We start from the raw sequence: 18,378 nt of genomic DNA, 5'->3' as shown, positions 1-18,378 counted from the left end.
CCTCCTGTCTACCAGGCGAGCGCCTTGACCACTACACCACCGAGGCAGGTTTAATAATGAAACATGAAATAAATCAAGAGACATAAGATGATTTATATATATGTAGTAGAAGGTTCCCAGAAATATAGGTATATACACGAGATTTTCACAGAGGGTTACCTAAAGCTGTGTCCACACAAAGTCCGTCGTCGAACGATGTGAATATATTGCAAATCGATATGTGGATCGTCTTTCAATGGCCGGTCGACTATGTGTGGACACACCCTTTACTTACCATTATTGAACCATTGTCAACTAGTGTCTTCAAACTCTATCGTCGGCTCTTTCTCCTTTCCTGTCGCCCCTCTCCTCTCTTTCTCCTTTCCTGTCGCCCCTCTCCTCTCTTTCTCCTTTCCTGTAGCACCTCTCCTCTCTTTCTCCTTTCCTGTCGCACCTCTCCTCTCTTTCTCCTTTCCTGTCGCCCCTCTCCTCTCTTTCTCCTTTCCTGTCGCCCCTCTCCTCTCTTTCTCCTTTCCTTTCGCCCCTCTCCTCTCTTTCTCCTTTCCTTTCGCCCCTCTTCTCTCTTTCTCCTTTCCTGTCGCTCCTCTCCTCTCTTTCTTTCCTTTGGCCTTTATCCGCTCTTTCTCTCTCTCCCCCTCTCCTCTCTTTCTCCTTTCCTTTCGCCCCTCTCCTCTCTTTCTCCTTTCCTGTCGCCCCTCTCCTCTCTTTCTTTCCTTTGGCCGCTCTTTCTCTCTCTCTCTCTCTCTCTCTTCCGTTTGCTCATTCGTTTCCTCTTTCTTTTTTCTCAATCTTTCTCGTTATCTCTTCTTCTTTTTCTTCTTCTTCTTCTTCTTTTCTTTCTTCTTCTTCTTCTTCCTCTACTTCTTTCTAATTTCGCCTTTCTCTAGGTATGATGTATGTACCTATTTGTTTCTTCTCTCTCTTCTCTCTCTCTCTCTCTCTCTCTCTCTCTCTCTCTCTCTCTTTCCCTATGACCTTTAACGTGACATTTATGAAAATGAAGCTATCAAAGCTCTCTCTTTCTCTTCCCCTCTCTCCCTCGATATCTCTCTCTCTCTCTCTCCTTCTCTCTTTTCATCTCTCTTTCTTTTTTCTCTCAATTTCTGTAAGCCAAGCCGAAGCAGCGTCGGCCTTTCTGTTTTCTGTGTTAATTTTCCCGTTATTTCAAGGGAAATTCTTTAATTTCAAGTGTTAAAACTAACGAAAAGGTCGCCCAGACCTTCTCTCGTACGTGGATTGACTTAACGTTTTGACTTTTCCACAAACTTCCTGCAACAATGAGCTACGGTCGTCCACCCCCTAGGATCGAGGGAATGGTGTCCCTCAAAGTGGACAATTTGACTTACAGAACGACTCCCGATGATTTGCGACGAGTGTTCGAGCGATGTGGTGAAGTTGGAGACATTTACATTCCTAGAGATCGGTTCACACGGGAAAGTCGAGGCTTCGCTTTTGTCAGGTAAGATTGTGCAAAGGGGGCTTGGGTATCCTTTGAGGTTAGGATTTTGGGGGTCCTGTAACCGGAGATGGTGTAATGCCCTGATCTTTGGACCTACCCTGGAAAGCCTGCCTGGTGCAGATTTAGGTACTTAGTTTTGGAATAAGTGCTCTTATAATGCTACTAGACAGCATCTTCCAAAGTAGACAAATCACTTTTTGTGTTGAGCCAGATACTTGGATAGTCCAGCCCTAAGCCATGACATGTGCACAACAAGGTTTTAGTGTCTTTTCTCCACCTAGGTACTTTATGTTGGGTTGAGACCCCATCATTCTGTTGCATTCAGGTCCAGTTTGATTTGAGCTAAAATTTCTCAAGGAATCAAATTCCTCTAGCAATCAGCAAAATGTAGAAGTAATTGTGCTAAGAATTCTCAGAAACACCGACGGACACTTCTTATGCTTCTTATCTGGCTACAAATTTTTGTCGATGGTGGGATTCGAACCCGGGACCTTCTGCATGGCAAGCAAGCGCGTTACCACTGGACCAACCGTGCCCCGGTCGACCAGCTATTTTTTAGCTTTTTTCCTCATCCCAATACCTTAGGTCCTAGTGCAAAGATTATAGGTAGGTACCTGCTAGGTAAGAACAATTTTCACACAAGTGTGGTAGGTAATTTATGTCCTGTCCTACGGAATATGTTTAATTTTATTCATTTATGTTAGAATGTTTGGATTAATAAATTAGCTAGTTATTCCCAATACAATAAGTTGGGTAGGTCCTGGACTTTTTTTCCTCTTTGTGCTTGCCGATGATGTATTGACACATCTGTGTTAAGGTAAGCTAGATTAAGGATTAAGATCATAAGTATTCTTGGTAAAACTTGAAATTATTAAATATTAATGAAAAAAAGTTGACTTTTAGTTTCACTTTGGTAGGTATTTATTTATTTTTTAAGAGGTTTGACAGAGGGAACTGATGTAACTGCTATGGTCTTATCGTCCCGAGATGGAAGAGAGAAGGAAGACAGAATAGGCAAAAGCCAGCCGTTCTGAGAACGAACATCTTCCGTTAAGGATAAAATCCGCCCCGGGCGAGAAGGACTTACTAAAACTGCTTGCATTTGTAGTATTGTACGTAAACGCAAGTATAATCTAGCACTAATTACCTACCTCCTACCTTTATTTTGTATGCTATAGTTCAATTGAAGTATTTATTACGGTTAATTAACACGAGATCCGAGATAATTAGGGCAATAAATTTCGCGGTCGAATCAAAAACCCGGTGGCACTTCGATTGAAAAGTTGCACGATCTGTGTTTGGTTAAGTTGTGAGGCTGATTCCGAGAAATTTGCTTCATGTGCGAAAAAAAAGACCCCTACAGGACCACTAAAAAAGCACAATCGGCGAAATTTTGCAACTGTTTTATTGAATCTAGATCTGCTGTAAACCAGCAATTAATGCAATTATGAGGCACATACTACGGGCTGGGCTTGCTATGACCTAGACCACGTGAGTCTAATGTAGTAGGTAGGTGTTTCACTGCTACGGAAAATAGAAAGTAAAAATGGTGCAGCGGTGTTGAAAAGTTCATCTTTGAAAGAAAAGATGAATGTGAAATCATTAAGGTTTGACAAAAAGTCTGAGCTTATAATAGCGAGTTTTTGCAACCAAAATTAGCGGTCCCATTAACTAAACCCTTTTACGTTATTTGACGAAAAATCGTTTCTACTCATGAGTAATTTTGGTTACAAAAACTCTAATTTAGAGATTCTCTACCATTGCACATGTGACATGTTTGGCAACAATGCCTATTTTTTTTGCTGTCACATTGATCTGGACACACTATAATTACGAGTATGTCTAGTCTAGAGGTCTAACTACAGCAATTTAAATTAAAGAAAATAATCTAGTTGACTAGCCTAGACCATGACTACTTTTTATCTTCCGTACTTTGCTTCGGTTTACTAATTCCTATTGTTTCCGCATCTGAATGCACTAACTTTTTACTTTCTTTTCGAGAGGTTTGACAGAGGGAACTGTAACTGCTATGATCTTATCGTCCCGAAATCGAAGAGAAAAGGAAGACAGGATAGGAGAAAGCCAGCCGTTCCGAGAACGAACGCTATCCCATCAGGATAAAATCCGGCCCGGGCGAGAATCGAGCCCGCGACCCAGCGCTTACAAGGCAGACGTGCTACTAACCAACTAACTAGGCTGGCTGTTTCATCTCAATACCGAGTTGGTAAACCCCTGGACGAACGTTATCCCATCAGGATAAAATCCGCCCCGGGCGAGAATCGAGCCCGCGACCCAGCGCTTACAAGGCAGACGTGCTACTAAACAACTAACTAGGCCTGCTGTTTCAATACCGAGTTGGTAAACCCCACAAGGCAGACGTGCTACTAACCAACTAACTAGGCTGGCTGTTTCATCTCAATACCGAGTTGGTAAACCCCTGCACTAGTAAAAAAAAAACTTACCCTTTATCCTCAAACCGGGCAAAACTAACATTATTGTTGTACAGCTGCATACACCCGTCCAAACTAACATCATGGTAGTTACTGCCGGCCGGCCTCTCTTCTGGTTTAAGAGGAAAGAAACTGATCACAGTCAGGTTGTGGCCTCTCCGGGCCAACTCTAACAGGTAGGGCTTGACGTTCATGAAATGGCTGAGGCCGTGGTGAGGGAAGATGGCCAAAATGTTGACACTGTAGGCCGGGCCGATGAGACAGAGAAGGGGAAGGAGCCATGCGTAGGGTGATAGGAGCATTTTGGATTATCGGCCGACGCGATGGTCGCTTTAAACTGCTTCACTTGTGGAAAATTGAAATTATTTTTAAAAGGCACTTGGGGATTTTTCAAGTTATCACCTGAAAAGTTATCACCTTGCTAGGGATGGGCGATATTTATAAAAATATCGATATTCGGAAATATCGATATATATCGCCCATCCCTACACCTTGCAGTCCTGTGTTTACAGTTAGGCGGGTATCATGTCCGTCTCACAGACACGGTAAGTCCTATATCCAAACACTGCTAAGATAAGAACTAGAGAAATCAACATCATAATTTTATTGTAATCATACAAAATCTTTGCAAGATCCATATCCATATTCCATATCAAGGAGTCCGTATACGGAATATTAGGCAGATACATGTCTAGATATGGCAAATCTGCAAGGAGTTCTCGCATTCTGATTGGTTCTTTCATTTTGGGTCGATGACTCCTTGCTGCCATATTCAAATGGATGAACCATAGGTACCCATGTATGGGTATATGGGAGAAAAGTTGAGTTCAAAAATGCCTAAAAACCTACAGGCCGGGGGGCACTTTTGCAAATTAGACAACAAAAAAACTATAGGTAGGTACCACCTACTCACCGAATTAGGTATTATATTTTACAGTACATTTCCGAAATATTTGTTCATGTACCGGAAAAACCACCTGAAAAATTATCTATTTACAAAAAAAAAGAATAATAATAATAAAAAAATCTCGAAAGGGAATCTAGCTAAAAATATTTAACGATAACGATATTTTTTTAACACTCAAATCTCGTCCAACAAAAATTCACGAACATTCCGCGCCGTTAGTCGAAATCTACTAGTCTAGAATCTACTGTCAACTGAGAAAATTCTATCACGATAAACACATTCATTCATACTTCTACCTAGGTACCTACCTCCTACCTAGTTGAATACCGGCTTACCTAATCGACTTATCAGCATGCTTGATAAAGAAATTGGTACCTAGGTAGGTAGATTCCAGAATTTTTTTTTATCACAAATAGTGAGCAACATCTGTTCGAAAAATCCGCGGCACAAATAAGACTTAGACAAATGGAAGCAGAAAAGCCTCGTGTGAGTATTTTTATTCCGAGTGTTGGGTATGTGAGGTATGTGACGAATCAGTTCACATGTTTTGGCATTCTCCGTTAGGCTAGCCACACACTATCAGTTAGACCTCATCAGGTGTCAGGTATACCTGACAGGTACACCTGATCAGGTCCGCCTGTCAAGTCTACCTGATAAGTGTGTGCTGATCAGGTAGACCTGACAGGCGAACGTTTTCAACCGTACCTGTCAGTTCTACCTGATAGTGTGTGTGCTCATCAGTTATCATATCAGGTAGACCTTACGGGCGGACCTGAACAGGTGTACCTACCGGTCAGTGTCAGTGAGTGGCTGGCCTTAGAAGCTGTGATCTGTGATGTTATCTAGGAGCTAGGAATTTTTCTGTGACTTTCTAAGAATTCGAGTCTTTCTTGTGTTCCGACTTGCCATTTCTACCTGTCAGTCCTCTTTGTGAGATCCGTGTCGAGAGATGGACTGAAATAGATAATTACTTGTAAGTGCTAGGCCGCGGGTTCGATTCCCGCCCGGGGCGGATTTTATCCTGATGGGATAATGTTCGTTCTCGGAACGGCTGGCTTTCTCCTGTCCTGTCTTCCTTCTCTATTCGATTTCGGGACGTTAAGACCATAGCAGTTACAGTTCCCTCTGTCAAACCTCATTAAAAAAAAAAAAAAAGATGCGTGCTCAGTTCTCAGAGAGCGTTCTTGAAGCAGTATAATAAGGTTAGCTAAAAATTGAGGTTAGCTAAAAATTGAGGTCTATAAAAAGAGCCATTTTCAATAGATACTCGTTCAGCATATGCCCTCCTTTTCATTTATGTCTCCTCTCAGTTTATATTATTATTATGACGATTTTGACATGCCCAATTGATGTTGAATACCTACCAGGTCAAGAACATTTCAATGACGTGTGACGAACTAAAAATATGTCACTGTCAAAGATATCAGCTTGACAAATTAAATAACCAGCTTAGAAATAAATAAGAATAACTACATACCTACCTATATCCCGTCTATTTACTGATGCTGTGATATTGACCTTTCCATTGCCAGCCTAGTTAGCTTGGTGGGTAGCGCATCCGCCTTCTAAACGCTAGGCCACGGGCTCGATTCCCGCCTGGGGTGGATTTTATCCTGATGGGATAATGTTCGTTCTCGGAACGGCTGGCTTTCTGCTGTAATGTCTTCCTTCTCCCTTCGATTTCGAGAAGATTAGACCCTAGCAGTTACAGTTCCCTCTATGAAACCTCTTTAAAAAAAAAAGACCCTTATAGTGGACAGCACGATGCAGAAAAGAACCATTCATAAGGGTAATTCACCGTATGGATGGTTCTTTTCTGCTCAATGCTGTCAGCCTACTGTAGGGAAGACACGATAGATTAATATTTTAAGTAAGGCACATTGCATAAATACAGAAATATTTTCAGGCGTTTTATTCGTTATTAGTTCTTCGCATACGCTACCTCTACCTCCAAACACTCCATTTTCTTGGCTTTCTACAGGGACCGTATGCCTGTAGTCGTTTTGTCAGAAGCTTTCAGCCGAAATCGCCTCGACCCGGTACATTCTCACCATGTATACTGCTTCAAGAACGCTCTGGCACTTCTTCGGACAGTCTTTTCAGAGTAAGTATACAGTACCTACAGTACCTACACACTCTTAACTCTAGCTCACACTCTTTTCCAGAACAACATACCGGTAAATTCTCTCCCCTCATGATGGATATTTGGAGCCCTCTCTGGGACTTCTTTGAACAGCCTTTTCCAGTAGGTAGGGATCTGTACTCTTTCTATGAACATCATAAAGGTTATATTCACTCCAGAGTACTCCAGACTCTCCACTAATGATGGATTCAAGAACGCTCAGGGACATCCTCGGCCGGCCTTCCCGTATACTCTCTGAACATCATATACATCACAATATAAATACTCAAATGCCGAAAATAGAACGCGTACGTCGCCAAATTTCGACTGAAATAGTAGTTATCGTACAGGATACAGTAGTGTTCCCCGGGGCGCCAATAGAGACAACTCGAATCTATGAATAGCGCGAGTATTGTCGGGCTGGGCAGCATGGCGAGCGTTCGCGCTAACAGCCATTGTATCGCGAGCGCGAAGGATTTATACTCGAAGGTGACGGAGCGCAGGATGCTTTCCGTTGCTGGCATGATGCAGAGGAACATAAAGTAGAAGGCGAAGAAAGTGCTGATGGAGAAGAGAATGACGTGGGTGCTGGTGTTAGGACACGCCTTGCCGTACGCGAAGACGTCGCCCCGGCCCCGGGGAGAATGGGTGGGGATGAGAAGTGGGGGGTAAGAAGGTGCGGTGGGGTTGAGAAGGTTTGTGTTGGAATGAAGGGTGTCTGTGTTGGGGTTTAGGGGATCATTGGCTGACTTTAGGATATTGTTGGTGCTGGGTTTTAGGAGTTCTTTGTCTGTGTTGGGTCCAAGGAAATTATTGTTTGGTTTTAGGATATTGTTGGTGTCGGGGTTTAGAATATGCTTGTCTGTGTTGGGGTTTAGAAAATTACTGTTTGGCTTTGGGATATTATTGGTGATGGGGTTTAGAAAAGCCTTGTCTGTGTTCGGTTCAAGGAAATTATTGTCTGGCTTTAGGACATTATTGATGGTGTTGGGCTTTAGAAAATTCTTGTCTGTGTTGCTTTCAAGGTAATTCTTGTCCGTACTGCCTTTCAACAAATTTGGATTCTGTGGGTCCTTGACTGTTACAGTTGTTGTTGGGTCCTTGATTGTTACTGTTGCTGGTAGGTCCTTGACTGTTACAGTTGCAATTACTGGTGATGTTGCAGTTACTGGTGATGTTACAGTTGCTGGTAGAGCCTCTTCGAATTCCTCAGCTTTCAGATTTCCAACAATGGCATCAAGCATTTCTTCAATGTCATCCTTACTTATGTCAAGAACCCTTTCATCTCGGATGCTGTCGTTTTCCATTCTGCTGACTTTGTCGCGTAGTTTGTTCATGACGGAACTCTCTATCAGTTGACGATAGAAGTTCAGGGTCCTCCTGTCCTTTTCTATGATGAATCCGTTGGATTTGTTCATGGAGATACAGCTGCACTTGTAGAAGACGTTGATACCTGAAATATGTCGGGGAATTCTCAGTTTAATCTGTCACCTGATGAGGACACACACCATCAGGTAGACCTGACACCTAAATAGGTATGTAATATGTATATCTGATAGTGAGTGGTTTGCCTTAGACCAAGCTTCTGCGGCGCGACAACAGTAAGGCCAGCCACTAACTTTCATACTATTCCGACGGTCGGGACGTATGTGGCGAAAAAAGCTTCGGACCAGGGTCTCTGAGGCGGCCTGACAGGCCTAGGTCTCAAGCTTTTTCCGCCACACACGTTCTGACCACTACACCACCGAGTTAGGAATATAACTTTTTCGGATCCCATTTTCTCCTGGTAATACTCACCATCCGCACTGATGCCTTTGGAGCGACATCCGGCAAAGCAAGGATTATAGTAGGTGACCAAATCCACACCGCAGATTGGATTATACTGACTGGCATCGCATGAACATTTAGCGTTACATTGGCTGATCAGGGAACCTTTGAAATACATGAAACAATAAGCACTTTTAATCTTTGCCTTAAAGATATGTTCACACATAGTTGACAACCCGCCGATCGACGAGATGAATCTTTGTTATCGAGGTAGTGTGGACAGACAGTTCTGTCGACTATGTGTGGACACACCTTTAGACAGAATTAAAAGGAGAATAATAATAATAATAAATCTCGAAAGGGAATCTAGCTAAAAATATTATTTTAACGATAACGATATTTTTTTTAACACTCAAATCTCGTCCAACAAAAATTCACGAACATTCCGCGCCGTTAGTCGAAATCTACTAATCTAGACTAGAATCTACTGTCAACTGAGAAAATTCTATCACGATAAACACATTCATTCATATTTCTACCTAGGTGCCTCCTACCTAGTCAAATACCGGCTTACCTAATCGACTTATCAGCATGCTTGATAAAGAAATTGATACCTAGGTAGGTAGATTCCAGATTTTTTTTTTTTTATCACAAATAGTGAGCAACATCTGTTCGAAAAATACGCGGCACAAATAAGACTTAGACAAATGGAAGCAGAAAAGCCTCGTGTGAGTATTTTTATTCCGAGTGTTATGTGAGGTATGTGACGAATCAGTTCACATGTTTTGGCATTCTCCGTTAGGCTAGCCACACACTGTCAGGTAGACCTCATCAGGTGTCAGGTATACCTGACAGGTACACCTGATCAGGTCCGCCTGTCAAGTTTACCTGATACCTGATGGTGTGTGCTGATCAGGTAGACCTGACAGGCGAACGTTTTCAACCGTACCTGTCAGTTCTAACCTGATAGTGTGTGTGCTCATCAGTCATCATATCAGGTAGACCTTACGGGCGGACCTGAACAGGTGTACCTACCTGTCAGTGTCAGTGAGTGGCTGGCCTTAGAAGCTGTGATCTGTGATGTTATCTAGGAACAAGGAATTTTTCTGTGACTTTCTAAGAATTCGAGTCTTTCTTGTGTTCCGACTTGCCATTTCTACCTGTCAGTCCTCTTTGTGAGATCCGTGTCGAGAGATGGACTGAAACAGATAATTACTTGTAAGCGCTAGGCCGCGGGTTCGATTCCCACCCGGGGCGGATTTAATCCTGATGGGATAATGATCATCCTCGAACGGCTGGCTTTCTCCTATCCCGTCTTCCTTCTCTCTTCGATTTCGGACGATAAGACCATGGCAGTGAGAGTTCCCTCTATAAAACCTCTTTAAAAAACCTCTATCAAACGGAGTTATGTAATTTTTTGATAGTAAAAGTACCTAAGGTACCCAAATATCAGTTACCTACATTGGATATACACAATAATATATTATGATACCTAACCAGGGCCGTATTTGGGGGCCTCCCCCTCAAGCCCAATATAAAGTCCGGATAAATTATTCAAAGTCCAAACCTTGTACGCGGGTCTTAGCTCGATCCAGGAGAGTGGTCCTCTGGGCCGGATCACTCCAGTAGGGCAAGTTAATGCCGGCTATCTTAACCGGATCATTAACCAGGATAAAACCGGCACTAAACAGGAGGGAGAGGGAGAGACAAGACTGGATGAGGAGGAGCAGCTGGAACGTCGACAATTGGTAGCGCTTGACGAAGTAGCCGCCTGTGGGGTTTAATTAATTAAATTTAATAAGTCCTATTGAGGGGCCCTACGTCCCCCTTGGGATCCCAGGACATAAGTCAAGTATGTTAATAAATCCTATCTATTTCTCCTGTCACCCGTATTTATAAACAAAATTCTCGCTCTGTCAGGTTGGACAAGCAGGTGTTTGGAGTTGATGCTTCAGTGCTACTTGAGAGCCAATACTTTGTTCATAATAAAATTATGGGTGAAAGACTATTTTTTTTCTTTCTTTCGAAGACGTTCGACAGAGGGAACTGTAATTGCTAAGGTCTTATCGTGCCGAAATCAAAGAGAGAAGGAAGACAGGATAGGAGAAGGCCAGTCGTTTCGATAACGAACATTATCCGTTCAGGATAAAATCCGCCTCGGGCAAGAATCGAACCCACAGCCTAGCGCTTACAAGGCAGACGTGCTACCCACCAAACTATTTAGGCTGGCCAACCATTATCTTTGTCGGACTTGTTGGGTTCAGTTCCACACAAAGTCTACCAAACTGACAGAATGTTCCTAACCCGATATAATGCCCAGGAATCCAGCAGGTACAATGAGACATCCCATGATGATGGAAGAGCCTTTGGTGCTCCCCGGTACATCACTGTTTGGACTCTCGTCCCCCCCCCCTTGACAAAATCCTGGATACGGCCCTGTACCTATAAGTAGGTACCTATCTATTATCTATCTACCTACATCTACATAGTAAGAGTTACGGCTAAGTATAGTATTTCAAGAATCACGATAAGTAAGTAGGGTAAATCCTATTGTTTTAGAGCGTCATCCTATTGTTTTAGAGCGACGATTTCCAACTAGCGGGCCCTGGGCCACATGTTGCCCACCAGACTATTTTTGAGGCCTAGGGCGCTTTTTGGATGTGCCTCACGGGACTTCATTTTCGCTCTTTTACTATGGGGTGGACTCCGGAAATGGAGCATCCATCCACCGCCCTCAAGAAAGACCTGGATACGGGCCTCCTAACCTGTGTACCTATGGAATTTTGACACCTAGGAAATATTAAATAGAGAAATTCCTGGAATCGCCAAGTCTCTGGACACCACACCCTGACCTCAAAGCTCTCGCAATAAAGAGTTGCTCTATTACACTGTTTGTTCTAAGCTGACAAAGTAAATAAAACATTACTCTTATTACTTACCTATACTTATACTTAATAAATCAGCAATAATGAAGAGTTGTACTTTCCTTTGGGAGGTGATTCCGATGGCGTGTCATCTTGGATTTAAATACAGGCGGTTTCACCCCAAAAGAGGGGAAACGAGCTCCACAAAATGGGACACTCCAAAAGGAAAATACAGCCAGCCTAGTTAGCTTAGTTGGTAGTGCGTCTGCCTCGTAAGCGCTAGGCCGCGGGTTCGATTCCCGCCCGGGGCGGATTTTATCCTGATGGGATAATGTTCGTTCTCGGAACGGCTGGCTTTCTCCTGTCCTGTCTTCCTTCTCTCTTCGATTTCGGGACGTTAAGACCATAGCAGTTACAGTTCCCTCTGTCAAACCTCATTAAAGAAAAAAAAACTAAGGTTAGCTAAAAATTGAGGTCTATAAAAAAGAGCCATTTTCAATAGATACTCGTTCAGCATAATTATGCCCTCCTCTTCATTTATGTCTCCTCTCAGTTTATATTATTATTATCACGATTTTGACATGCCCAATTGATGTTGAATACCTACCAGGTCAAGAACATTTCAATGACGTGAGACGAAAATAATAAAAATGTGTCACTGTCAAAAAATTTAATATTGCTTTACCAATATTAACAGCTTAGAAATAAAGAACGATATCTCGTCTATTTACGACCTACCAGGTCAAGAACATTTCAATGACGTGAGACGAAAATAATAAAAATGTGTCACTGTCAAAAAATTTAATATTGCTTTACCAATTAAATTAACAGCTTAGAAATAAAGAACGATATCCCGTCTATTTACTGATGCTGTGATATTGACCTTTCCATTGCCAGCCTAGTTATCTTGGTGGGTAGTGCGTCTGCCTTGTAAGCGCTAGGCTACGGGTTCGATTCCCGCCTGGGGCTTCCCATTTAGTTGCTTGTTCAACATGAGAACACCAGAAAGTAACCCGTTGGAAATTTCGCAATTGAAAAACGAGTACAAATATTTGTCGATGGTCGGCATCGAACCCGGGACCTTCTGCATGACAAGCAAGTGCTTTACCACTGGGCTAATCGTGTCCCTCATTTCATTTTAAAGGTTCTCCTCCTCCTGCCTCCTCCTCCTCCTCCTCTTCTCCACTTGAGACAATTCAATGCACAGTCACAGGTGTCTGTCTGTGCGGTCACAGGTGTCTGTCTGTCTGTATGTATGTGTGTATGTCTGTCCTCATTTCATTTTAAAGGTTGCATCGTGGACGCCAAGCAAGAAGAAAATCGAGCTCATTCAACAGTCCAAACTACAGACCATGTCCCAGTTTGTGTATCAGAAACTCAAAGCTGACAGTGACGAAGAGGGCGAGGAAGTGAAAGCCAGAGAGGAACAACACAAGCTACTCCTGTTTGTACATCACAAATGTAAGCCCTTAATCATTCATGTTATTTTCATACAATAATGTAGGTGCAAATTTCATCAAATCATAAAGAGGGAGAGAGAGAGAGAGAGGGAGGAATAGAGAGAGGGAGAGGGAGGAAGTCGAAGAGGACTTGAAAAAAGTTCAGAGTTTGAGGAAGGAAAATACTGAGGGCAGGGGGGAAAAACACTAGGCTATCTCAGTTTGTTGGTAGGTATCACTTTTTGTGAAGGAGAAATTAATAATCTCAGACACTTATTGATAAATAATTAAGTGAACAAAAAACACTAGCTAATGTCTAGATCTAAACTTATTTGAGAAATAAAAAACACAAACACAACTGACCCACCAGTGAAGTACACAAACGGGATAAGGAACAGCACAGTGGCAACATCGTAGCCGGCCAGAATATACGCTAGTTGAGACGTTGCCAAACCGAACTTATGCTCAAGACTGAGGAGGTTGAGGCGGACGAAACCGTTTTCGAGCGTTCCCTGTAGGAAGGCGGAGACGCAGAGGGAGAAGGTGAATGTTCGGATGCTGATGGGACTGAACATGACGAAACGGGTGGAAGAACTGATGAGGGAAGTCGAAGAGGACTTGAAAAAAGTTCAGAGTTTGAGGAAGGAAAATACTGAGGGCAGGGGGGAAAAACACTAGGCTATCTCAGTTTGTTGGTAGGTATCACTTTTTGTGAAGGAGAAATTAATAATCTCAGACACTTATTGATAAATAATTAAGTGAACAAAAAACACTAGCTAATGTCTAGATCTAAACTTATTTGAGAAATAAAAAACACAAACACAACTGATGGTTGATTGTTGATTAGAATGATTAGGTACAATAAACTGGTAAAATCTAAAATGATTAGGAGACATTCAACAACATTTTGTTCAAAAAGATGTCGGACTTGCTGAAAAGAAAATAATTGAAGGAATGAGAGTGGCCAGGAAAGTTTCGGTACCTTGAAATGCATACCTCGTCCACGCCAAATTCTTCGAGGTCCCCAAAAAAACTTGACCTGGACTCGAACCCCCATAGTGCTGGACTTTGGATCCATCTGTTTGGTAACGGCATTTCAGTAAGACGGCAAACGTCCCTTCTCCAGTTTCTTATCAAAAGGGATCAGTTATTTTTATTTACTTTTGTCTATTATTATTATTATTCGTGTTATTATTAGACATTATTTATTGTCAATAAAATTTACCTATGTCTCGCACCTTCATACTTGATCTGTAACGATAAAAATTAGAGAAAATAATACAAAATCGTTGAAAAAACTGTGTGTTTTCTGAATTTATGATCATTTTTGACACCAATATGATTGACCAGTGGCGCGTATTCGGAAAGCAAATTCTTAAATCAAGTCCCTCACAGCTTAGTGGTCACTTCGCTCAAATGAGTAGCTATAGATGTAGGTAATTATAACAGGCATTTATTTAAATATTTATTTTATGTTGTTCAGTCATTAGAACTCCTGTTAAGCTAACAGCCAGTTAAGTTACATTTAATTTGTATTGGCTTAACAGGGCTGTTAAGCTAACGGGCTGTTTGAAGCTGGAAAGAAGGTTGGTGAAATCCACCATTATTTTATTAATTCTTATATTATTTCAAGGATTCAATACTAAGTTACTATAATTATCCATGTTTTACAAGGACATTATTGAGTTGTACTTATTTTTCCCATAGCAAAAATGAATTTTTGACCCTGTTTTATAGGTATCAGCTTAAACACTAGGTTAGACTTTTATTTTCTTGTGTACCTAATTATTAATTACCTTCATTTATTTTTTCTGTAATGTCCCGAAATCGAAGAGAGGAGGAAGACAGGATAGGAGAAAGCCAGCCGTTCCGAGAACGAATATTATCCCATCAGAATAAAATCCGCTCCGGGCGGGAATCGAACCCGCGGCCTAGCGCTTACAAGGCAGACGCACTACCAACTAAGCTAACTAGGCTGGCGCAAATGAACTACCCTCCAAGTTAACTAGGCTGGCGGAGTAGAGGAGGAGAACTATCGATAGTTGGCGCCATCGATAGTTTTCGATAGTTTTTTTTATTACATATATTCCTTGTTTCGAAAGGTCTTATCCCCTGAAAAGACCTAACCTAACCTAATTTAAAGAAAATTATTAACTTTACACGTATTAATTTAGGTCACAGGGTTTATTTCAACATTTTTTTTTTTTTTTTACAAAATATAGGTAACCTATATACAAAAAAACTTGAACAAAAAGTTGTAAGGATAACTAAAGTAGTAAGGATAATATAAGGCTGACTATTTGCATTGACTTTTCACTTCTAAAACGACCAAAACAAATGAAAAATGTACAGAAAAAAACTATCGAAAACTATCGATAGTCAAGCCTCAACTATCGATAGTTATCGGTAGTGCTATCGATAGTTCTCCTCCTCTAACAATTGGATGTTAACATTCATGTTTGTACCATTTCCATCCTAGACCTTTTTCCTGATTTTAAAAGCAAACTTTACAAACATGAAGGTTAATATTTCAGTTCAGACCGTATTCACCGACATACTAGCTTATACCGTTCCCGAGATATTGTTAAATTACACCGAAAACCGCCAAAAAGTGGTAAAATACCGCCAACCGTTGCACCGATCTTGCCACCTAACCAACCTAACCAAAAGTTTCGTGTCGCATCCTTGTTTTGACATCTAGCATTGACTTTTCACTTCTAAAACGACCAAAACAAACGAAAAATGTGCAGAAAAAAAACTATCGATAGTCAAGCCTCAACTATCGATAACGTTCGATAGTCAAAACTATCGATAGTTCTCCTCCTCTATGGCGGAGGTTATGTTTTCTATTAATATTTGACACTTTTTTCTTTTATTGTATTTCAAAAACCAATTTATAAATGTGAATGTTTATGTCAGTGAATAAAACCAATACGTTTAAAAATCAATGGGTCACTTGGGCCATGCATATCTCGCGGACAAGGAAAATAAATATCCCAATAATAAAAAATAGGATATAGTACTTACTGGCGGTACACACAGCAAACAGCATTTGCATCGAGTCAAAGAAGAAGAACATGATAAGTAGTGAGATTGAAGCTCCCAGAGGCAAACACAGCGCCTGCATTGCATCTAACGTCTGAACGTCTGAAAAACAAAACGGGCCGAGGTCAGGGATCGAACCTGGACCTTCCTTAAATAAGTATAAAGAACCTGGACCTTCCTTCGATAGTCAAAACTATCGATAGTTCTCCTCCTCTATGGCGGAGGTTATGTTTTCTATTAATATTTGACACTTTTTTCTTTTATTGTATTCCAAAAACCAATTTATAAATGTGAATGTCTATGTCAGTGAATAAAACCAATCCGTTTAATTAAACTTAAAAATTAATGGGTCACTTGGGCCATGCATATCTCGCGGACAAGGAAAATAAATATCCCAATAATAAAAAATAGGATATAGTACTTACTGGCGGTACACACAGCAAACAGCATTTGCATCGAGTCAAAGAAGAAGAACATGATAAGTAGTGAGATTGAAGCTCCCAGAGGCAAACACAGCGCCTGCATTGCATCTAACGTCTGAACGTCTGAAAAACAAAACGGGCCGAGGTCAGGGATCGAACCTGGACCTTCCTTCAATAAGTATAAAGAACCTGGGACCTTCCTCAAATAAGTATAAAGAACCTGGACCTTCCTTAAATAAGTATAAAGAACCTGGACCTTCCTTGAATAAGTATAAAGAACCTGGACTTTCCTTAAAAAAGTATAAAGAACCTGGACCTTTCTTAAATAAGTATAAAGAACCTGGACCTTCCTTAAATAAGTATGAAGAACCTGGGACCTTCCTTAAATAAGTATAAAGAACCTGGACCTTCCTTAAATAAGTAGAAAGAACCTGGACCTTCCTTAAATAAGTATAAAGAACCTGGACCTTCCTTAAACAAGTATAAAGAACCTGGACCTTCCTTAAATAAGTATAAAGAACCTGGACCTTCCTTAAATAAGTATAAAGAACCTGGAGCTTCCTTAAATAAGTATAAAGAACCTGGACCTTCCTTCAATAAGTATAAAGAACCTGGACCTTCCTTAAATAAGTATAAAGAACCTGGAGCTTCCTTAAATAAGTATAAAGAACCTGGAGCTTCCTTAAATAAGTATAAAGAACCTGGACCTTCCTTAAATAAGTATAAAGAACCTGGAGCTTCCTTAAATAAGTATGAAGAACCTGGACCTTCCTTGAATAAGTATAAAGAACCTGGACCTTCCTTGAATAAGTATAAAGAACCTGGACCTTCCTTAAATAAGTATGAAGAACCTGGACCTTCCTTAAATAAGTCTGCTGTAAAGGACTAGTCCTTTCCAGGTTAAAATAATCTTGTGATTTCTCCATTTCTTTTAGCTTTAAGATACCATTTGTTACTTACAAATAATAAAATAGAGTACACAAATATTACAATGTTTGTGTAAAATTGCAAATAACAAATGGCATTTCAAGGCTCAATGAAATTGAGAAATCACATTGATCTCAGATACCTACCATAAGCTTTGTATAAAACAATACAGTATCCCAGGGTTCAATCCCAGCCGAGGTATGGAATTTTATCCTCAATTTAATTTGAGAATTTGACCACAATAATAGTAGTAGCCTACTGCTGGAGTAAAGGGACTTTTCAGTCCTATGCGAGCAGTATAAATAAGCACTATTATTATTATTACAGTAAATAATCTTCTTCTCCCTCGCCTTTTCCCGTGTACAGACGGGGTCGGCGTTTTTCGTCAGCCTCTCAATCAGCCCTAGATTGGGCTGACATTTGGTTTTGGCTAGAAAAAATTTCCGAGTGGATGCCCTTTGCACTCAACCTTGGCTATTTCTTTAGCAAGGGAAATTTCAGGCTGGCATCCTCCCCATTTAAAGCCCCCCCAGCCAGACTATAATACACATAATACTCACCATGTCTGCATTTTGTCTCAGTCGCACCTAACAAACACCCCTTCGCTCTCTCCTTTTCTCTCTCACGTGCCTCCTGCTCCATGTTGAGTGATCTGTGAGAGTGAGAGAGACAAAAAATCATCCTTCAATTGAATCAAATGAAATATAAAATGAAGTTTAAAAAGCAAAAGATTAAAAAAAAAAGAAGAAGAAAAAGAAAGATGCTCACCTTTTCCAATTTTGTAGCAAAAAAACTACTGCTGCTGCATTAGACTCGTGTGGTCTGTGTCGTAGCAGGTTTGACAGAGGGAACTTTAACTGCTATGGTCTTATCGTCCCGAAATCGAAGAGAGAAGGAAGACAGGATAGGAGAAAGCCAGCCGTTCCGAGAACGAACATTATCCCATCAGGATAAAATCCGCCCCGGGCGGGAATCG

At 41.2% G+C, this 18,378-nt stretch overlaps 3 protein-coding genes across 3 annotated transcripts in view; all 3 read right to left on the bottom strand.

Moving 5' to 3' along the window:
• The window catches only part of LOC103514349 (UDP-glucuronosyltransferase 2A3-like), a 40,945-nt gene extending 35,896 nt beyond the window's left edge, over positions 1-5,049 (bottom strand). Inside the window, exons 1-2 of the mRNA XM_026827348.1 lie at positions 4,823-5,049; positions 3,922-4,330 (exon numbers count right to left, since the gene is read on the bottom strand). Of these exons, the coding sequence (XP_026683149.1) occupies positions 3,922-4,211 (290 nt within the window). The 5' untranslated portion in view covers positions 4,212-4,330; positions 4,823-5,049. The remainder of the gene's footprint in view (positions 1-3,921; positions 4,331-4,822) is intronic.
• Positions 5,050-6,727: 1,678 nt separating this feature from the next.
• On the bottom strand, positions 6,728-11,067 carry LOC103514340. Its single transcript, XM_008479211.2, has 4 exons — positions 11,010-11,067; positions 10,273-10,476; positions 8,736-8,870; positions 6,728-8,391 (listed from the first exon to the last, which is right to left on the bottom strand). Exons 1-4 carry the CDS (start codon positions 11,053-11,055, stop codon positions 7,148-7,150), a joined length of 1,629 nt encoding a protein of 542 aa, XP_008477433.1. The 5' UTR covers positions 11,056-11,067; the 3' UTR covers positions 6,728-7,147.
• A 2,246-nt stretch (positions 11,068-13,313) lies between these two features.
• On the bottom strand, positions 13,314-18,080 carry LOC113469542 (signal peptide peptidase-like 3). Its single transcript, XM_026827346.1, has 4 exons — positions 17,963-18,080; positions 16,408-16,598; positions 14,234-14,259; positions 13,314-13,602 (listed from the first exon to the last, which is right to left on the bottom strand). The coding sequence occupies exons 1-4, from the start codon at positions 18,042-18,044 to the stop codon at positions 13,314-13,316; spliced, it is 588 nt and encodes a 195-aa protein (XP_026683147.1). The 5' UTR covers positions 18,045-18,080.
• Positions 18,081-18,378: the final 298 nt, after the last annotated feature.

Source organism: Diaphorina citri, unplaced genomic scaffold (genome assembly GCF_000475195.1).
Source record: "Diaphorina citri unplaced genomic scaffold, Diaci psyllid genome assembly version 1.1 scaffold1126, whole genome shotgun sequence".
NCBI classification, from domain to species: domain Eukaryota; kingdom Metazoa; phylum Arthropoda; class Insecta; order Hemiptera; family Psyllidae; genus Diaphorina; species Diaphorina citri.
This window is presented reverse-complemented; position numbering and strand designations above follow the sequence as displayed.

What these genes read in the sequence shown, in the direction of transcription:
- LOC113469542 (XM_026827346.1), bottom strand. Translation starts at nt 18,044, where the DNA reads ATGGAGCAGGAGGCACGTGAGAGAGAAAAGGAGAGAGCGAAGGGGTGT. An exon ending in TGAGACAAAATGCAGACATG is followed by an intron (nt 16,599 to 17,962) that starts GTGAGTATTATG and finishes TTTGTTTTTCAG; the next exon opens with ACGTTCAGACGTTAGATGCA. An exon ending in TATGAAGGTGCGAGACATAG is followed by an intron (nt 13,603 to 14,233) that starts GTAAATTTTATT and finishes TTCCCTCATCAG; the next exon opens with TTCTTCCACCCGTTTCGTCA.
- LOC103514340 (XM_008479211.2), bottom strand. Translation starts at nt 11,055, where the DNA reads ATGGGATGTCTCATTGTACCTGCTGGATTCCTGGGCATTATATCGG. An exon ending in AGCTAAGACCCGCGTACAAG is followed by an intron (nt 8,871 to 10,272) that starts GTTTGGACTTTG and finishes TGTATTTCAAAG; the next exon opens with GTTCCCTGATCAGCCAATGT. An exon ending in CAAAGGCATCAGTGCGGATG is followed by an intron (nt 8,392 to 8,735) that starts GTGAGTATTACC and finishes GACATATTTCAG; the next exon opens with GTATCAACGTCTTCTACAAG.